We start from the raw sequence: 18684 nt of genomic DNA, 5'->3' as shown, positions 1-18684 counted from the left end.
ATTATATGACAAGGTGCCAGCGACTTATGCAGTTGATTACTCGTATATCGCGGTACTCATAGCCCTATCAGTACCTACCTAAATTAGGTAGGTAGGTACTGATAGGGCTATGAGTACCGCGAGTTAGGTAGGTGCGTACGTAATAAAAAAAGTACGTGATATACCTAACATTTAACACGCTCATTTCTGATCTCGTCTACACTGGAATACATAATTTGAATAAGGTATTTAATGAGAAATATTTCATTAGCAGGTATATGCATTGCATTTTTTAGATATGACTAGATTTTAATCAATTATGATTTTATAGTACCTACCTAATATTTTTAAGTCATAGATGAAACAATCGGGCATTGTCTGTTTAATAAGAGACTCCTACACGGGATTTACAATTAAGTAAGCATATAAGTCCATCCGCATTAGAACTAAAGCTATACGGATTTCTTACAGTGAAGGTAGATAATTTATATTTATGATTTAATTACTTAAAAGTCGCTTTACCTACTAATGTTATTTATTATTTGGAGCCTTTCGTATTCCTCTGCTGGGCAAAGGCCACCCCGCAATTTCTCCACAGATCTCTGTCCAGTGGTGTCTGGCCATTCCTTCAAAAAACCGGCCAAGCGCGAGTCGGACTCGCGCACGAAGGGTTCCGTACCATTACGCAAAAAACGGCAAAAAAACCACGTTTGTTGTATGGGAGCCCACTTAAATATTTCTTTTATTTCCGCAAGAGAAATAAATCATCTGTGAAAATTTCAACTCTCGTCTAGCTATCACGGTTCATGAGATACAACCTGGTGACAGACGGACACAGACAGACAGACAGCGGAGCCTTAGTAATAGGGTCCCGTTTTTACCGTTTGGGTACGGAACCCTAAAAAGGAGTCCAGTTCATCCCGCAATCTCTGGCGCGGTTTGCCAAAATTCCAAATCCCCGATTTGAGTTTTCGGGCTCCCACTAGCGATTTTGACCCCCAACTCATTCGGCAGACGTGACCAGCCCACAGCCCAGTCCCATTTTAGCTTGGCCGCCTTCCGAGTTACTTCGACAATTTGGGTTTTGGAGATGTAAAAGTAGTTAGGTAGGTATACTAGAGTCAGACTAAGCTAACTCAGCAACAGATAAAATGTGATAGTGCCACCAGAAATGTAATGACGCTCCACACTTCCTGCCAAAGGCTAACTTAGACCGGCACCTCTAAACTAAGTACATAACTTACATTTTCATAGGTAGGTACGCGTTATCGCTAGAACACGTGTAAAGTTACAGCCGCTTATGTGCGCAATGAATATGAATCATATAGCGTTGAAATAAGTTATATAATGAGTTTCTGTCCTTTTTAGGTAAAGAGTAACACACGTCGGTGAACTTAAACATTGTTGCTAAATATCCTGAGATAACTTGATTAGGAAATTCTGAATTAAACACTTGTAGTATCGATAAAATAATAATGTTATGAGAATATCAGCACAAAGCCAATAGGAAGTAAAGTTCTAATTCAAGAAAGCGTATACAAGCTAAGAGAACCGTATTCACATATGTATAGTTTTAAATAGACCTTATTAGACTTGACCATGCTATCGCATAATCGATGAGCCTACTCTGCAAGTCTAAAAGCTCAACTTAAGCTACCGTAAGTTTATATTATAGTGGGGGTAATATTATATAGCACCTATTTACTAAAATATCCTAGCATTTTCACAGAACGAGCAATGCCATTACTCCAACAATATTTTAGTTATATTCTAGCAAAGCGATACAATCAAAGTAAAAAGAATTGGCCAAATAAATACCTAGATAACCTTTTATTTTTCTACATTATAAATTAAAACTTTAAATAAGTAATCTCACACTCAACTAAATTACAAGTCCCTTATACCGAACTGGTAAAGTATCACAGAAATTAACCATATCTAGCTAAACTATCGTCTTTAGTAACATTCGAACTACGTCAGATAAAAAGTTGGTCTCTTTCAAGTGCAGAAAAGATTGACGTAAAGCTGAAATGTTTAAATTTTACAACTAAATACGCTTATCGAAATCGCACACAGGAATTTGAAATCTAGTTTGTGATTGACAGGATTAAATTAAAAACAAGATAATGTCAATAGCTATTAAAAACAAGCCTTACAATGCTTGCCCATGACGGTTCTAATATGAACTTCATGATTATTACAACCCTCAGCCGTGTTGCATAATAAACTACAACTAATATTACAAGCGGAACTCGTAATATTAGCGGAAGTCTCTTTCCAATTCCTCCGTCATATTAGCGAAATTAACCTTTTGGACGCCAATGACGGATTCATCCGTCACAGACCACAGAGCATTCGCATAAAGTTCAATTTCAGTTTTGACACTTCGGTGGCGTGGCGTCAGAGTGACAGCTTTTGTGTTTGACACGGCGTCGAGAAGGTTAAGTTAGCGTAATGTAATTAATGTGTGTATGTAATGTGATGTGTGTATGTATGTGTGTTTGGTAATATTATGGTGAGAGACTTCAGTTATTATTATAGTTACAAGTTGTTATGCAACGGCCCCTGGTAGAAAATAAAATGTTACTAAAACCATCTGTCAATCACCATCAGTTAAAGAAATATTATTATAACGGAAAATAAATGTTTACAGATTTTATGATGAATGCAAAATAGAACTGTCTAACGACCCTATTGCAACGACGATTAATCATAAAAATATTTTTAAATTATTTTCAATAAACACAATTTATTTTTCATGATATTGATTGGTTGATAAGGAATCGCATTATTACATAATTACTTATTAAAATAATCGAAGAACATGATGGGTAAGGCGAAGAATCAAAACGGAACCATTTAAAAGCACAACCTGAAGTAAAATCAAAAATGGAACCACAAAACGTGTAATAAATACGACATACATACAAATTATATAAAGTAACTAAAACTACTAGAAAATTATCTGTGGCAATGATATAATGTTAGCTACCTACATAATGTATGATTAGTTTGGTATTTGTAATTGCGGGCCGTCGCCGTTGACGACGCTGGCGGCGGTGTAAGGCCAGTTGTAGATAGACTGGAGCGGGACGTGAAGCAGCTCAACTAGGTACCGGTAATTTGGTTCTGCAAATGTTAATAAATGTTTCGTAAATATAAACAAACAATATTCTCAGTTTTTTTACGAAAATCAACCACACAAAAATGCAAATATATACCTATAACTATAACTTTCGTAAATTAAGAAAACTTAATCTCATCTCTTCTGAATTTTCTCAGTTTCGTTGCATAAGTTTTTTTTTAGAGAAGGAACTTCACTTAAATTACATCCTATGTCAGGAACGTCAGGAACAAGAACACTCTTAAATCTTACCGTTTTCTGGAGTGATGAATCCCTTTCTTATCAGAAAGTCCAAAAGTACAGGTGCACTGGTAGTTTTGAACTGCGGCGTAAGGGCTCTCTGGATGCATTCCTGCGCCGTCAGGAGCTCGAAACTCTCTACTTCACCGTCAGCATTTTGTGGCACGAAATCTAAAGGCAACTCCAAGTCGTAGACATACTCCGTGTTTGGGAACAGTCCCCTCTCACTCTCGAAGTAGAAGCTGCAATGTGAAATGCAATAGTTAAACCAATGTTTATTAAACAAGTTCTTTTTCACTCCTCGCATACGAAAACCATATTTTCTTGCTTGTGTTAACCCGGTTTCGGCACCCTTTTTAGGGTTCCGTAACCAAAATGCAAAAACGGAATCCTTATAGCTTCAATTTCAGTCATGTCCGTTCGTCCGTCTGTTCATATTTTCACAGCTATTTTCATGAAATTTGGAACTTAAGGTATTTGTAAGCCGGTACTAAGTTTAGAAGTTAAAATAAATTAAAATAAGAATAAAAAATAATAATTCAGCCCATATACGTCCCACTGCTGAGCACGGGCCTCCTCTCATGCGTGGGAGAGCTTGAACTATGGTCACTCCATACACATAACTAAAAGTGATTTTTATATTTCAGTAAATATGAACGTGTGACCAGGTCCAGATTTAGAGGTGTGGAGGCCCCGGGGCAACAAAGGAGTGGAGAGGGGGCCTCCAAATTATTTTTCCTATCCTTTCCTTTTTTTTGGCCCGGGGCAGTTGCCCCGGCTGTCTTCCCCTAAATCCGGCCCTGCGTGTGACACATCATTTGATAAGTGAATAGTTTAGAAAATTATCGCTACGAAAGTCGATAATAATGTATCCCCCTCCCTTTAAGTTTTGAACTACGTAATAATACTTTCCACGAAAATTATTTTACGCCCGTCACAGACGGAGCGATAATATATCGGCAGATACCGTAAGATACGATATCTTTTACGTACTATTTGACAGAGTCCCTACGTCACCAGCTGACGGTCTTTCCACAGCGATACAATCGGTTGACGATTTTGTTTATTCACAATAGCATCTAAATTATCATCTGACAAAGTATCAAGCGGGAGGCGAAGACTAAATTTTTTTATAGACTTTATTTGCTACCATTCCTCAACCCACCAACGGAGCGGCAGCTGACGTTCACGAGGGTTCATCATACATAGCCGTTAACCACTATACGTTTTCGTCCGGGAGGCGATTGGTCATGGAAATCTGTTCCTGGCCCGCGGTCTAATGGGAACCAGGGTGAAAATTTTATTCACTGAAAGCCTACCGCGAACCACGTTCCACGTGTTGCCTCCCTGTCACACGTACGTACGAATTTACAAGTGCAACAGAGAGGCAACACGTCGAACGTGGTTCGCGGTAGGCCCTATGATCATTACTTTTCTGTTATATATTCTTGTAAGTAATGTAATGACTTAGTTTTTGAAGGCGGTGCCAAACCAACAAAAACATTCCTTGCTGCCAAATAGAAAAAAAAAAAAAACAAGAAGTAGTTAGTAGTGCAAGAACTAAATATGTCTTTTGTTTGGTTTGGCACCGCCTTCAAAACCTAAGTCATTACCCGGATGGTTATTAATTTGCTTATTATTAGGTATTAATTACTTTCTGGCAGAAATTTGCTTTACGACGGGATAGGGACTGGACAAGGATAGGGGTGGGGTATATAAAAATTATTTTGTGCTTTTCAGTGGGTTGGTTTTTTTAAGCCGGTTTACTTTTTTTTTAAGAATTGAAATTAAGTTGTTACAGTTTTTACTTATTTTTTGGTTTTTATTTTGTTCTTTTAATATATTTTTTTTACTTTTTATAGTCATTATTTATTTGTATGATGCAGTAGAGTTTTACTTAATTTACATGTTATATGAATCTAATTACATTGAATGGTGAGTAATATTCAGACTTTATCAAACGTTAGGTATTATATCATTAGTGTTATAAGTAGGTATGACTTATCATTTTATACATGCAATGCAATACACTTTGATGGTGAAAGGTTATCTTATCAAATTGGCAGAATTGTATGGAAGGTAGAGGTAAGGAAATGAATCTTCATGTATCAAAAAGTGACCGTAAAAAACAGTAAATAGGCGGCCTCACCATAAACTGAAGTACCTAGACCATATACCTAGTATTTTATATAGATGTGCACCCGTGCGACCGTGAGGGACAAAACATACGCAATGCGACAAAATTAAAAACACGTTTTAACATTCCTGACAACATACATATTTTAACCTATGACGAGACAGAGAAAATTGTACAAATTAGAAATTACTAAAATATGAGATGCAAACAAACTGAATTTAATTATTTTTAGTTTACTTCCGATAGCTTGTAAATCTGTGTAGTTTTAGAATTTTTAGTCCTAGTTAAACTAACATTAAGTAAAATTGTCAACCGGTTATAACACTCTTTGTTACAACTACCTACTGTTTTTGGTCCCCGCGATACAGGCGCGCCTAGTGCGGGTACCAAAGTTAATCTTACACGAATTGTAAACTCTTAGTTAATAAATATTTTTCATTTTCATTTTCATTTTTCATACATACCAGAAACAACCTACGTAATTTGGTCGGGTTATTTGCTGCCCCTCCCCCATTTCATCTCTACATTATTATACCTCTATGGTTCATGTCATAGAGTCTCCTATATATTACAATACTCTTTGGTCTCAGAGCCTACCTAGCGCCACCGGAGAGATTAGGAAGTATTATTTCAGCTGCAAGCTGGTCAACTTTGCAACAATTCTGACATACGAGATTGAAATCCTTTCTATACCATCCATACTTTACTGTTTTTTGATGGACACTTTTCATATATACAGATTGACATCCTTTCTATACCATCCATAGAACAGACCCTATAGTTTGATTTTATTAAACAGTATTCGCAGGATCATAACGACGGTCTTGTAAGAAAGAGACAATGTCGGTTTATTCTCATAAGAATTTGTACAATTCACTTAAAATGAGAACTGAAATATATACATTTTATTTACATATTCTGTGTCACAAAAGGAGCGACAGACACTGCTTAAAATTACAATAAGAATTTGATATTATTTTGCCGGTATGTTTAAGTATTTGTATTAGGGAGTAGGTTAGTGGACAACAGCGCGCGCAATACTCGTACGTGGATCTATGTAAAGTCGTTTATCTTACTATCTCACTCTATCCTACCTATAGCTTGCGCGGCTATAATAATTGACTGCTTGCATTTTTCTTAGTGGAAACATGTTTTAAAAAAGTAAAAAACAATACAGTAATGAACACTTCCCGTCCGCTAAAACAGGATAATAATGGTTTGAATTTTTTAAATTTGGGTTTGACCATAACGAAGAACTTCCCATAATATTTTAGGTACAATAAGGTGAACGTACCGTACACGTACCGGAAGACGCAGCGTGGGAAGGCCCCAGACTAGATGGACCGACGATCTGGTTAAAGTCGCGGGAAACCGTTGGGTGAGGGCAGCGAATGTCCGTTCGTTGTGGAGATCCTTCTGGGAGGCCTTTGTCCAGCAGTGGACGTCTTTCGGCTGAGATGATGAAGGTGACCATTTCCGAGCATATTGGAGAAAAAACTGTTTCCATTCCAATAGAGGCCGGGAAATATGCGATTTCATTTAATGCTCGCGGTTTTTTAAATTGATGAAGCCAAATGAAGCTTTTTAAATATGATTTTTAAGTAAGCGAGTTCTGATGCAAGTGATGCAACAATATTAATAATGAAAACAATAATTTCCGTTATCCCAAATTACTAAAGTATAAAAATGATTTAACCTGACACAACCAGACGGCACCAACTTTTTCGCCAACTCTCCCTCCACAGACGCCTCCTCTGCAGCTTCTTTGACACAGGTCTCCAGGATACCATAGCCCACTGCCAATCCGCCGCTGACGAAACAGTCCCATTTTCCTGTTCGGTCATAAAATTTATTCATAAATTATTTACTCTATAGGAGACATAGTAGAGTATGAAATACATAAATAAACAAGTTATTTACTTAGTTATTTACAAATAGTTAATTTACATTACTAGTATACCTGACATGATATTCACAAAAATAATGAAACGATCCCCTTTTGGAAATGAATACATAAAATTTTATTTCTTCAATAAACAATGATTAAGAACAGAAACAATGATAAAGCTTGTAAACTTTATCCTTATCTGAATCTGATTAGACTTATCTCAACCAGTGGAAGCATTTATTTCAGTTTACAGAGGGCCCGCGTATTTCGCGCTGGCACCTTCACACTTCCTGTTTATTTAGCAGTAGCAACCCTACTTTACTAAGCATTAGGCGGTTTTCAGATGTGACTCCGATGTGCAAGTGGTTCATAGCTATACATGTGATTACAGCATTTTCTAACTCACACATTGAAGCGGCATTGGGTATCCAAACATCAGCAAACATGATTGAACCCTAGAGAATAATCCTTCTACCTTACTATCATCTATTCTGTGGCACTAACCTGGCCATGTTTGTTTGGTGAAGCTCCTCTGTTGCAACCAGATACACAGCCCTTTGGTGGGATGGTTAACATAGCCAGAGACACTGACACCATAGTTCCTAATGCCAAACAGGCAAATCGCACTCCTTTCCATTTCCATCAAGCTTTCATAATAAAAGGGGGTGCTCACTCCAAAACACTAAAAACAAATAAGATTTTTTTTGCGTAAATTGTAGAATTTCCACATACAAATTTAATTATAAAAAAAATTTGGATCTAAATGGGTAAAAACAGGCTTTAATGTACTAAATTTTATTCCTAGGTTTTGTCACCATTGAACTTGTGTTTTTACCAAACAAAATATAAAAATGTTGAATCAATACAATCATGTTTTACTCATTATTATTAATATATTTAATGTAGAGCAATATGTTTCTAAACAACTAACCTCATCCCTCCAACCCTTAAGTGCACACAACTCTCCATCTTTTCTCAAGCTCTGTAACACGTCAGCTACTTTTGCTGTTCTTTCTTGATAGTCACGGAATGCAGGATTTAGCTCCACATATTTACCAGTGATTATAAAAACCTGAAATGAAAGTATTTATAATACCTATGCGCAGCAGCAGCAAGAAACAAATTCTCGCCAATGTTTGGATAATCCAAGTTAGCATTTAGATAGTTAGATTCTATTGTACTAAAAACATAATTACCTTATAACCAAATTATAACGTGTAGAAGGTAAAGGTTTTAAAATGGTTACCTCTGGAAATTTTTGAAGATATTTCATAATATCAGGTCGAATTAGCCCCACTTGGTGGCCAGCAACTATGAATGGTTTACATATGCCTTGATGTAAACCTAAAAACAAAACAGTCATACATCATACATACAGCAATTAAGGTGTAAAACCAAGAATTTATTTTTATTTTTTTATGTTAGAAGGCAGCTGATATTGATAAAAACTAAATCATAGTTCACTTAGCACAATTCCACTGTTTCAGATTGTTCACACTTATATGAGTTCTTAACTTTGGAGGTTAATTTGGTCAGTCTATTCCGATTGCAATGAAGTTTTTGCCGATATTTGTTATATGCTTTGTAGTAACTAGTTTAAGGCAGTGTCCTCTTGAGCGCGTGTTTGAGTTTCGAGTGAACAGATCGTTCAGTTTCGGACAGTCGTAATATACCAATTATTCAATCACCTGAGAAATAGAAGCAGTTGAACTTTTTGGCTAATTTTAAGAGCTCAGATATTTTGTTCTGTAGAGAATTCATATTTTTCATAGCTTGTAAATCACAGGGTAATAGATTCGTGTATCGGTGTACAAAATACTTTATGGTTAATAAAAAAAAAACTATCGAAAATAATGACGGGTTAACTAATTTCAATGAGTTTATTTCACTTTTTTCCCATCATTTTCATCAGCGAAAGGCAATAGTGCAAAAATAAGACACGACTACTACATAAATACGTGATTTACAGAACCGAATTTCAAAGTACAGGTTTCTGTAAATAAGTGGCAAATTTAATTAGAAATTCTAACTAGGTAGCCAGTCTTATTAGTTGGTTGATATCTCTTCAGTTTATTCCTTGAATTCACTTCACAAGCACAACTGGCGAAGCTAAGCTTTGCTTTTACCATGTCAGTGTCAGTTAGAATAGAAATGAAAAATGCAGTCCGTAGGTACATAAAAAGAAACATAGCACATATAACTAGGCGCCTCTATATACCAGGGTCCAATATGAAGGCACAACTTACAGAGTGGATCTTATTTATAACAAATCTTTGTTCTTTAATGTTTTTTTTTTTTCAGTATAAATAAATAATATAAAATTGTTTGTTTTTTTATATACAAAATGATCAACATGAAAATCTGATTAATCTGATCTGGATGAGTTTCCTACTACAATTTGGACATTTGCATATAGAAACCGAGTAATGTTCCAAAACGTATACACAGTATCGCGGCTTCGCGCTGTGATTCGCGCATGAGTGTGGAGAGCCCTATACAATCACGAACATGTCTACTACACGGTCCATAACAAAGAGTAGTATAATATATATATATAGTCCATAAGTTCGGCAACAAGCAAATAATATATAGTTGGTCAAACCAATTTGTCAGTCAGTAACAATCAGGAAAATTATACTCATCCCTTTCTTCTGGGCTCTAGTACTAGTGTAAGACAAAGATAGTATGATTCTTTCTGTCTATGTTTGAAATGAGACAGTCCTTTGACAAACTTTAATACTCATTATATATTATATTCTTTTCTTACGAGGCTCCTGGTAATTTTTGGAAATGTACCATGTAGCAGTTGGAAGTTTAGTTGCATGGAGACCAAAGAGTAGTATAAATCTCTATGTATGAAAAGTGTCCATCAAAGAACAGTAATTAGGCGGCGCCACCATACACCGAAATACTACCAAAAACAACCTACGTAATTTGGTCGGGTTATTAGTTGCCTTATATGGCTTATGTCCCAGAGCCTAACTAGCGCCACCGGCGAGATTAGGAACTATTATTTAAAGCTGAAAGCGGTCACTTTTGCAACAATTCTGCCATAAGAGATGTGCATCCTTTCTATACCATCCATATTTAGTTGGTCACTGACGTCACTGTCATAATACTATTACTTATTCTGTGTCACTGTGTAAAGGGCCCTCCACACTCGTACGCGAGTCGCGGCGCGAAGCCGCGAACGCGAGTGTGGAGTCTAGTTCGCTAATCAGCGAAATCGACTCCACACTCGCGTTCGCGTCTTCGCGCCGCGTAGTCTGGAGCGAGCTTAATGTAGAATGGCCCAAAGCACGTGAGGCACGTACAATAAAGGTTTTGAAAGATAAGGAATGTGATCTTGCTATTCTTGCTAGATTCCGAGTATTCCGACCGGGTAATTGGTGATTTGTATTGTATTGGGTTCCAACCAAGGTCAGGGCATGAACCTGAATATATAGTCTGGCAAACACAATTCGGACGACTGGACCGTCGAAGCAAAGAATACAATTCTCACTAGGTTGGTCACCGTGTAGTACGCTTAATACTATCAACTTAATATTAATTGGTATTTGGCATAAGGGCCCTCCACACGAACGCCGTGATTCGCGCATGAGTGTGGAGGGACCTATAGACATAGTATAGTAGTTAAAGACATGAAACCGAGCGACCAGGGGTTAGAGAAAAACATATTCATGTATTAACAGGTTAATGTATGGCAGCATAATCCTTTTTCTCTTTCACTCTTATAAATTTCGGTATTTTGCCATCGCCTCCTAACTATGCTGCCATAACCCGACCATGAAAAAAAAACCCGGTCGGTGGTAAGGGTGCATGGGACTATTTTCTCTTTCCTCTTATAGGAATCGCAATAAGACTTTTTCTCTATCAAAGAGTGTCAGGCCTTTGGTCAGGCCCTTGGTATTTGGCCAGTATTTGGCCATAAATCTAAAATAAATAATAATTGGTATTTTAACAGGTACTTTTAAATTTTTGTCCTGTCAATGATGACATTGACATTTGAGACATTTCTAATTCTAATTCTATTTCTTTCTACCGTGTACAGGAATCACTGTATATTTGAAATATTTGAATAGAGCCAGGAATGCAGAATATTCCACTGTTGAATTAAGCTTTCATTAAGCCGCTCAAGTATACAACAAGTAAACAAAGTTAATTAAGACAACCAATGATGGGAACAGAAAGCTTTGGAGTTATAAACGATATTGCACAAGTTTTTCGCCCATACATTCAAAACATTTATCAGGACCTTAAATTGGGTATGTACTTATGTAGACAAACAAGTTTTTAACCTTTGGTCTGTGTATGATAAGGCTCCTGGCCGAATTTTTTGTAAAATTTTTGCATTTTTTTCCACAACTTTCTGAACAAGTTTGGGAACAAATCAAATTATTTTATTAAATATTTTGATTTGTGTTTTTCTAAGTAGTCACACTACTATATATAAATTAAAAACTGTAATAGATGTCATATATTTAAAAAAAAGTGACGAAGCCCTCCAGTGGTGATGTAGAAATTATTTTCACCTAAACTCTTTTTGACCCTTAACATTAATATTGACAGGATTATGCAAAACAAAGGTTGATATCGAAAGAATATCTGGAGCTGCGGAAAGAGCCGAAAGTCAATTCCGATTAGTTCTACCATACTGTTCAAAAAAATTGAAATGGGAAGTGATCTTTGATGCTTCAACTCCATGGTTTGCTCCGGACTTTAGATTTGATGATGAGACATTTCTGAATAATCTTGATGAAGACTTTTTGGAGGATAAAGTGCCAAGCCTTGCTAAGTGGAATGAGAATGATCCTAAGGCTTTAAGTGGAGTCATATCAGAGCTGCTGAATTTGTACAAGATTCACCAGGTGTGTTTTAAAAACTTAATAATATATTTTCTAAAATATTAGAATGTTCTTAAGACACTTTCACTCAACTTTTTGTTGCTGTTTGTTGAATTATATGGAAATAATTTAAGCCATTTCACAATATTTATTATACCATTTCAAAGAAAAAATGTTATTACAAAGAAAAATACCATTCCAGATTAGAAAATTAAATGAAGATGAAAGTTCTCGAGCTTACTTTGAGTATAGTGCCTTACTTGGGGATGCACTTACATCAGAAACAGATATTGAAGTGTGGGTTGGGAGCCATGTTGTTGAGTTCCTGATAAGGCTGAATGTTGACACTTCTCGATTGCCAGAGTTATTTAATGAAAGGTATGGATATGATGGCATTCATTGTAAATATCTTAACCGTTTATTTTTGCCAGCTGGTTTAAATGGCAATATATTTCTACTTTTGTAATTGAGTAAAAATATTAGAAAGAGTTATTTTGAAACAGTCCATAAGATCATTGACCAAGCAACTCATCACTAAAATTTCTAATTTAAAGGTTTGATACCTATATCACAGTGTAAAAAGTATACAGTGGACTGACGACTTTGACGTGTACCAAGCTACTAACAATGGCGAATGTATGCAGCTTGCGAGCGCATGATACACCCCGCGCACCCCGCACAATTGCCCTGTCTAGACGGCTTCGTCGAATGACTGTATTGTTTTATAGACTGTGCCTGTAGCATGGATTTAGGTCATACCTACAGTATGTTATTGTTTACAGTGTTGATCAAAACCCTGGTATTGACACAGCCCTGCTGCTCGTGAGATATCCTAATTCTACCAATGCGGAGTTGATTTTGTCACCTCTGCTCACAAAATCTCTTGGCAACATAGCATTACCACCGTAAGTAACACTTAAGGAGTGTCTTTTCAAAAGGGCTTATTTCTATATGAAATCCATACAAAAATAAACGTTTTAAGTAGGGTAAAAGGGTTTATTTTTGTATAGATTTCATAGAGAAATAAGCCCTTTTGAAAAGACACTCCTCACTTGATTTCCGCAGATTTGTGTTTTTCCATCTGGAAGGTAACATAAGGTATTAGGTATAAAGATAGGGCTACCATCACTCCAGTTTGAAGCATCTGGGCAGGGCGGGGTTTTCAATAGTAGATTGTACACCAAGGGGATAAAGCACTGTTTTATGTCACGGGCGCGACATTGAATCCTGAACGTAACGAAGGACTCCCAGTTTTACTCCAGAGCCCAGCGAGGGAGTTATGAGTTAATTCCCGAGCGAAGCGAGGGAATTAAAATTGAGTCCTGAGTGCAGTGAGGGATTCAAGTGCCAAAGACAAAAACAGTTTTATTCCCGAGGTATATACTCTACTTTTCTCACCTTATGCGAGACAATAAAAAACAGGCTTAGTTCGCAACTTGTTTCTGCCGGCGTGGCCTACTTGATTTAACAAATGAAGATCGTGCGAATCTAATAGGCCGTGGCTTCGGTTTTCGAAAATCGAGTTGGCCACGACCGCTAATTACCTGGCCGCAGGCGGGTGCAACACATTTTGCTTAACGAAATTAGACTTTATCGTCATAGCAATAAGGATTATGAAAAGTGAAAACTACGTTATTGACCGGCGGGTTATAATGAAATTCCATACAACATTATAACCCGGCTAAAGCCAAAGGATATAATATCTTGCTTTCGGTGAGGTTTATATGATATATAATCCGGCTTTGTCGAGCATGTGGTGTGAAAAGTTTATAAGTAAGTATATTATATCTCATTTTAATTTTGTCAGTTCATCATCATTATAAAGAAATAAATATTTGAGTTAAAAAATTTTTTTGTGATGTTCAGAGGTCATTAATATACAAATATGTACTTACTAAATATATTGCTGCACAAATCATACTCAAAAATATGTCCCATAGCTCTTATGTCACTGAATTAAGAACTATGGGCCATATTTTTACACTTGACTGTAGCTATAACAATTATATAAATTACATCATTGATTTACAGGATGCATCAGTCTGGAGTCTTAATGGATTATGTCCCCATGGTCACAGAACTGTTAAATAATAAAGTAAGTACTAAATAAAGTATTGACAACCTGTCTGGCCAAGTAGGTAGTGCAGTGACCCTGCCTATGATATGATGAGCATGGATTTTTATTTTGTTCCTGAGTCATGGGTGTTTTCTATGTATTTAAGTATTTATAAATATGTTTATATTATACAGGATGTAACAAAAATAGTGGGGATATTCGGTGTCGTGTTCCGTTTTGTTTTTTTTTTTTTTACCCAAAGGGTAAAAACGGGACCCTATTACTGAGACTCCGCTGTCCGTCTGTCTGTCACCAGGCTGTATCTCATGAACCGTGATAGCTAGACAGTTGAAATTTTCACAGATGATGTATTTCTGTTGCCGCTATAACAACAAATACTAAAAAAAGAATAAAATAACTACTTAAGTGGGGCTCCCATACAACAAACGTGATTTTTTTGCCGTTTTTTGCGTTATGGTACGGAACCCTTCGTGCGCTGTTGAAGATAGTTGGCTTCTCATGTGGCTTTTGTTCCTTACAACCATTATATATTTTATATAAATTAAAGATCTATAATATTTCCTCCCTAGCTAAAAAAGTAGTTCGAATCTGTACTTTGTTACACAGGCATAAGGTATAACATTAAATGAGTTTTCTATGTAACATACAATTATTCTGAAAACGCCAGAGAGCCAAGGTTTATTTTGTTTTTAATTTTTAGATTCAAGCGCTTTTGAATAATGAAAAGCTTAAGAGGGAATTACTGGCCCAGCTCATTGTGAGGTACGAAGGCGCGGTGTTGGAGCACGACGCAAACAACGCAGCATTCCTGTTCGAAATGAACGATTTTCATTGGATGTTACAGATAGATATAGGTGAGAAATTTTGACCATGCTAGATTTTAAAAACTTATATCCGTAGGTACCTACTATACGAATAGATGCAAGTGGAGTAAGTACCTTTATAGCTGACACCGAAGATACTGATACTTTATTGTCAAATTTTAATGACATTTTGTATGCTTTCCTTTCGAGGAATTCATTGGTACGAGCTTTACTGCTTAGGCTATAGTTAATTTTGATGATGTCGTAATAGTAGGAAGAGATTAGAAGTAACATTCAGAAAAAAACATCTCAAAGAACCTTATTGTAAATAATTTCAAATATGAATACGAATTACATATTTTCAGGTGCGAAGTTCCCCGACAAACCGCCGATTCTTACGCTCAGATCAGTGTACCACAGCAGTAAAGGCAAACCGAAGTTTAAAGTGCTTCCGTCCTGCCCATATAATAACTTTGAAGGATACATTGAACAACAAGTTGAGATTTTTAAGAATGAATGCAAAGGATTATGTTCTCAAATTGTCAATGTGGAAAATTAAACTTAACGTACCTGTACGTAATTACCTGTTTATTTTTTATATTTGATAGACAACGAAAAGAGAAGAATTGTTGCAACAAATAGCTCTTTAATTAGATGGTGCTTGTGCAGTGTACTCCATTTTATTTTCCTGGTGTTAGACTAAAATTAGAACAGAACACCTCACACATGTGGCAGAGTTATGTATATCTGAAGATAATTCCAGCTATAATATGAATCTTCTCAAATGATTTTTACGCCTAAGACCCTAATCTGTTAAACAAAAGCCAAGCCAAAACCAAAGCCAAGCGAGCGGTGCTCAATTGTGTCTGAGCGCGTGGCAGTCTTAGGCGTAAAATCATTTGAGAAGATTCATACTATAGTACAGCTCCTATTCATCATAGACAAAAGAATACTTAAAGTACATATTGCAAAATATTGGTGTATTCCCATTAACCTTTTGGACGCCAATGACCGTAGGTTCAACGCGAAAGACCGATTAACCTTTTCGACGCCGTGTCAAACACAAAAGCTGTAACTCGGACGCCACGACACCGAAATGTCTACACTGAAATTGAACTTTATGCACATGCACGTAGGTCTATGTTGCTCTGTGGTCTTTGACCGATTAATCCGCCTTTGGCGTTGGACCTGCGGTGCCGATATATCCATCATTGGCGTCCAAAAGGTTAATCCGTCAAAGACCACAGAGCAACATAGACAATTCAATTTCAGTTTTTAGGCCAAGCAATAAGAAGGTATAGAGGGAAATGCTAGGAAACCAATTTTTGACTTCGTAGCTTTGTTTGGACTAGTTAGGAGGTGAACATATCAAAAGTCCCCGACCATAACCCTGGTGCTGGGGGGAAGAGGGGGGTTTGAAGGTTCCTTTTTTTCGGTTTTTCGATTGTATCTCGGAAACTATGCGTCTGAGCGACTTGGCCACTTATACAAAATGAAAAGAGATTTAATTTTATAAAAGTTTTTATTAAGTCAAGTTTTTCGATATCTTGTATAGTTCTTGAGATATCCGCTCTTGAAGGTTTAATTAGGGCTGTCATTTTTATCTTGATTATCTACATCAGTGAAGCTGCTAGGCCGGGTTTGGTATCGTTTTCGTATAAATCTGGGGTGCTCAATTCATTTACGGGTGTCAATGTTGATACCATAAATGAATTTAGCACCCCCGATTTATACGAAAACGATACCAAACCCGGCCTAGCAGCTTCAAATCAAGATAAAAATGAGAGCCCTAAATAAACCTTCAAGAGCGGATATCTCAAAAACTATACAAAATATCGAAAAAGTTGACTTAATAAAACTTGTAACAAATTAAATCTCTTTTCATATTGTATAAGTGACCAAGTCGCTCAGACGCATACTTTCCGATATATAATCGAAAAAACCGGAAAATGGAACCTTCAAACCCCCCTCTCCCCCCCAGCACCAGGGTTACGGCCGGGGACTTTTGATATGTTCACCTCCTAACTAGCCCAAAGTCCAACAAAGCTACGAAGTCAAAAATTGTGTTCCAAGCATTTCCCTCTATAACTTTTTTTGGGCATTCATTTCCTGGCCTATTTGACACTTCGGTGACGTGGCGTCTGGATGACTGCTTTTGTGTTTGACACGGCGTGGAAAAGGTTAAATTTTAGGACTTTGGCTCTTTTCAACTGTCTGCGGCTAAAAAATTTAGCTTTACGCGACGGTTGGTATTTTTTTTGTTTATGCAATTAAAGATGGAATTGTGACTTTCAACCAAAAAGTACCACATTGTCGCTTGCCGATAAGGTTGATTGAAGCTATATGGAAATAGCGCCTTATTGACAACCGACAATAAGTACCTTTTTGGACGAAAATGGCACAATTATTTGAGTAGGAACATAACTTACCAAAAACTGATTTGATCTTCTAGTCTAGCGCATATACAGTAAGGTATAAGATGAAGGGGAGGGGGCGAAGTGCGCCACCCCTAGGTATATATCTATATATGTATTAAAGGTAGGTGCACTTACACGGTAGGTGCACTTCGGCCCCCTTCACCTGCGTAGTGCGCCTGCTTGGCGTAGCTTGTAGGCGCACTTACACCGTTACACGGCAGGCTCACTTCGCCCCCTTCACCTTAAACATGACATAGCTAAAGGATCTACCTTGTACATATAACCAACGCTGTAACGTGATTTCATAAGAAAAACAACAAGAATAACCAATAAAAATGAAGAATGTGGGTTCAGAATTTTATTTCACAAGTTTCAAGTTTAACAACTTATGTTACTTATGCACTAAAATTTAAAGCGTTACAAGTAAATAACTAATAAATAAAGGACATTTCTACTGCTATCAGCTAAAGCAGCTTTGAATCTTAAGTACTAACCTATCATTTGTCTCAATTATCAGTTGCTTTGGAGTTTGTTGGTGGGAACAATCATACTTTTTCTTTAAATCTCCAATTATTTATTGCTAAAAACAGAAATCTGATGATATCGTGTCCTTGTGAAATGCCATTCAATAAATGTGACCAGAACTGTAGTACTCTTATCAGAAGACTTACAATCTGCTTACAATAAGTTTGATGCTGAATTTCAAAAGTAACCATGTTCATATATGTTTAAGTTTAAAATAATGTTTTTGTTGCCAGTTGTTCTAGAAATTATGGTCACTTTTATAAGACTATTTTATTGCAACTCGACATTTTGCGCGAGGTCTATTTAAGGGTGGTATTCCACCTAACCTGTCCAATTTCTCTGTCCAATGTCATTGCGTCTCACTCTCTCATTAAGAAAAATGTGAGACGCAATACACATTGGACAAAGAAATTGGACAGGTCAGGTTGAATTCCACCCTTAAATAGACCTCGCGCAAAATTTCGAGTTGCAATAAAATTGTCTTATAAAAGTGACAAAAATTTCCAGAACAACTGTCAACAAAAAGATAATTGATTATTTTAAACTTAGAGTAAATTCAATTACCCCAATGAGGGCGCCACTGGACGGACGAATCCCTCTTAAGGCATGTCAGCAAATTCGTAACTTTACAACTCTCATTGTATTGCATC

At 36.7% G+C, this 18684-nt stretch overlaps 2 protein-coding genes across 2 annotated transcripts; one reads left to right on the top strand and one right to left on the bottom strand.

The window, feature by feature from the left end:
* Window positions 1–2869: 2869 nt before the first annotated feature.
* LOC134743240 (uncharacterized) lies at window positions 2870–9492 on the bottom strand. The gene is made up of 7 exons (XM_063676646.1): window positions 9057–9492; window positions 8615–8712; window positions 8300–8440; window positions 7873–8050; window positions 7177–7312; window positions 3356–3585; window positions 2870–3108 (listed from the first exon to the last, which is right to left on the bottom strand). The coding sequence occupies exons 1-7, from the start codon at window positions 9136–9138 to the stop codon at window positions 2987–2989; spliced, it is 987 nt and encodes a 328-aa protein (XP_063532716.1). The 5' UTR covers window positions 9139–9492; the 3' UTR covers window positions 2870–2986.
* A 1926-nt stretch (window positions 9493–11418) lies between these two features.
* On the top strand, window positions 11419–15661 carry LOC134743237 (BRISC and BRCA1-A complex member 2-like). Its single transcript, XM_063676644.1, has 7 exons — window positions 11419–11633; window positions 11938–12236; window positions 12415–12590; window positions 12995–13117; window positions 14244–14307; window positions 14990–15143; window positions 15458–15661. Exons 1-7 carry the CDS (start codon window positions 11543–11545, stop codon window positions 15649–15651), a joined length of 1101 nt encoding a protein of 366 aa, XP_063532714.1. The 5' UTR covers window positions 11419–11542; the 3' UTR covers window positions 15652–15661.
* The last annotated feature ends 3023 nt before the right edge of the window (window positions 15662–18684 follow it).

This window comes from Cydia strobilella, chromosome 7, assembly GCF_947568885.1.
Source record: "Cydia strobilella chromosome 7, ilCydStro3.1, whole genome shotgun sequence".
NCBI classification, from domain to species: domain Eukaryota; kingdom Metazoa; phylum Arthropoda; class Insecta; order Lepidoptera; family Tortricidae; genus Cydia; species Cydia strobilella.
The sequence above is the reverse complement of the archived record's forward strand: the minus strand, read 5'-3'. Positions and strand labels throughout refer to the sequence as shown.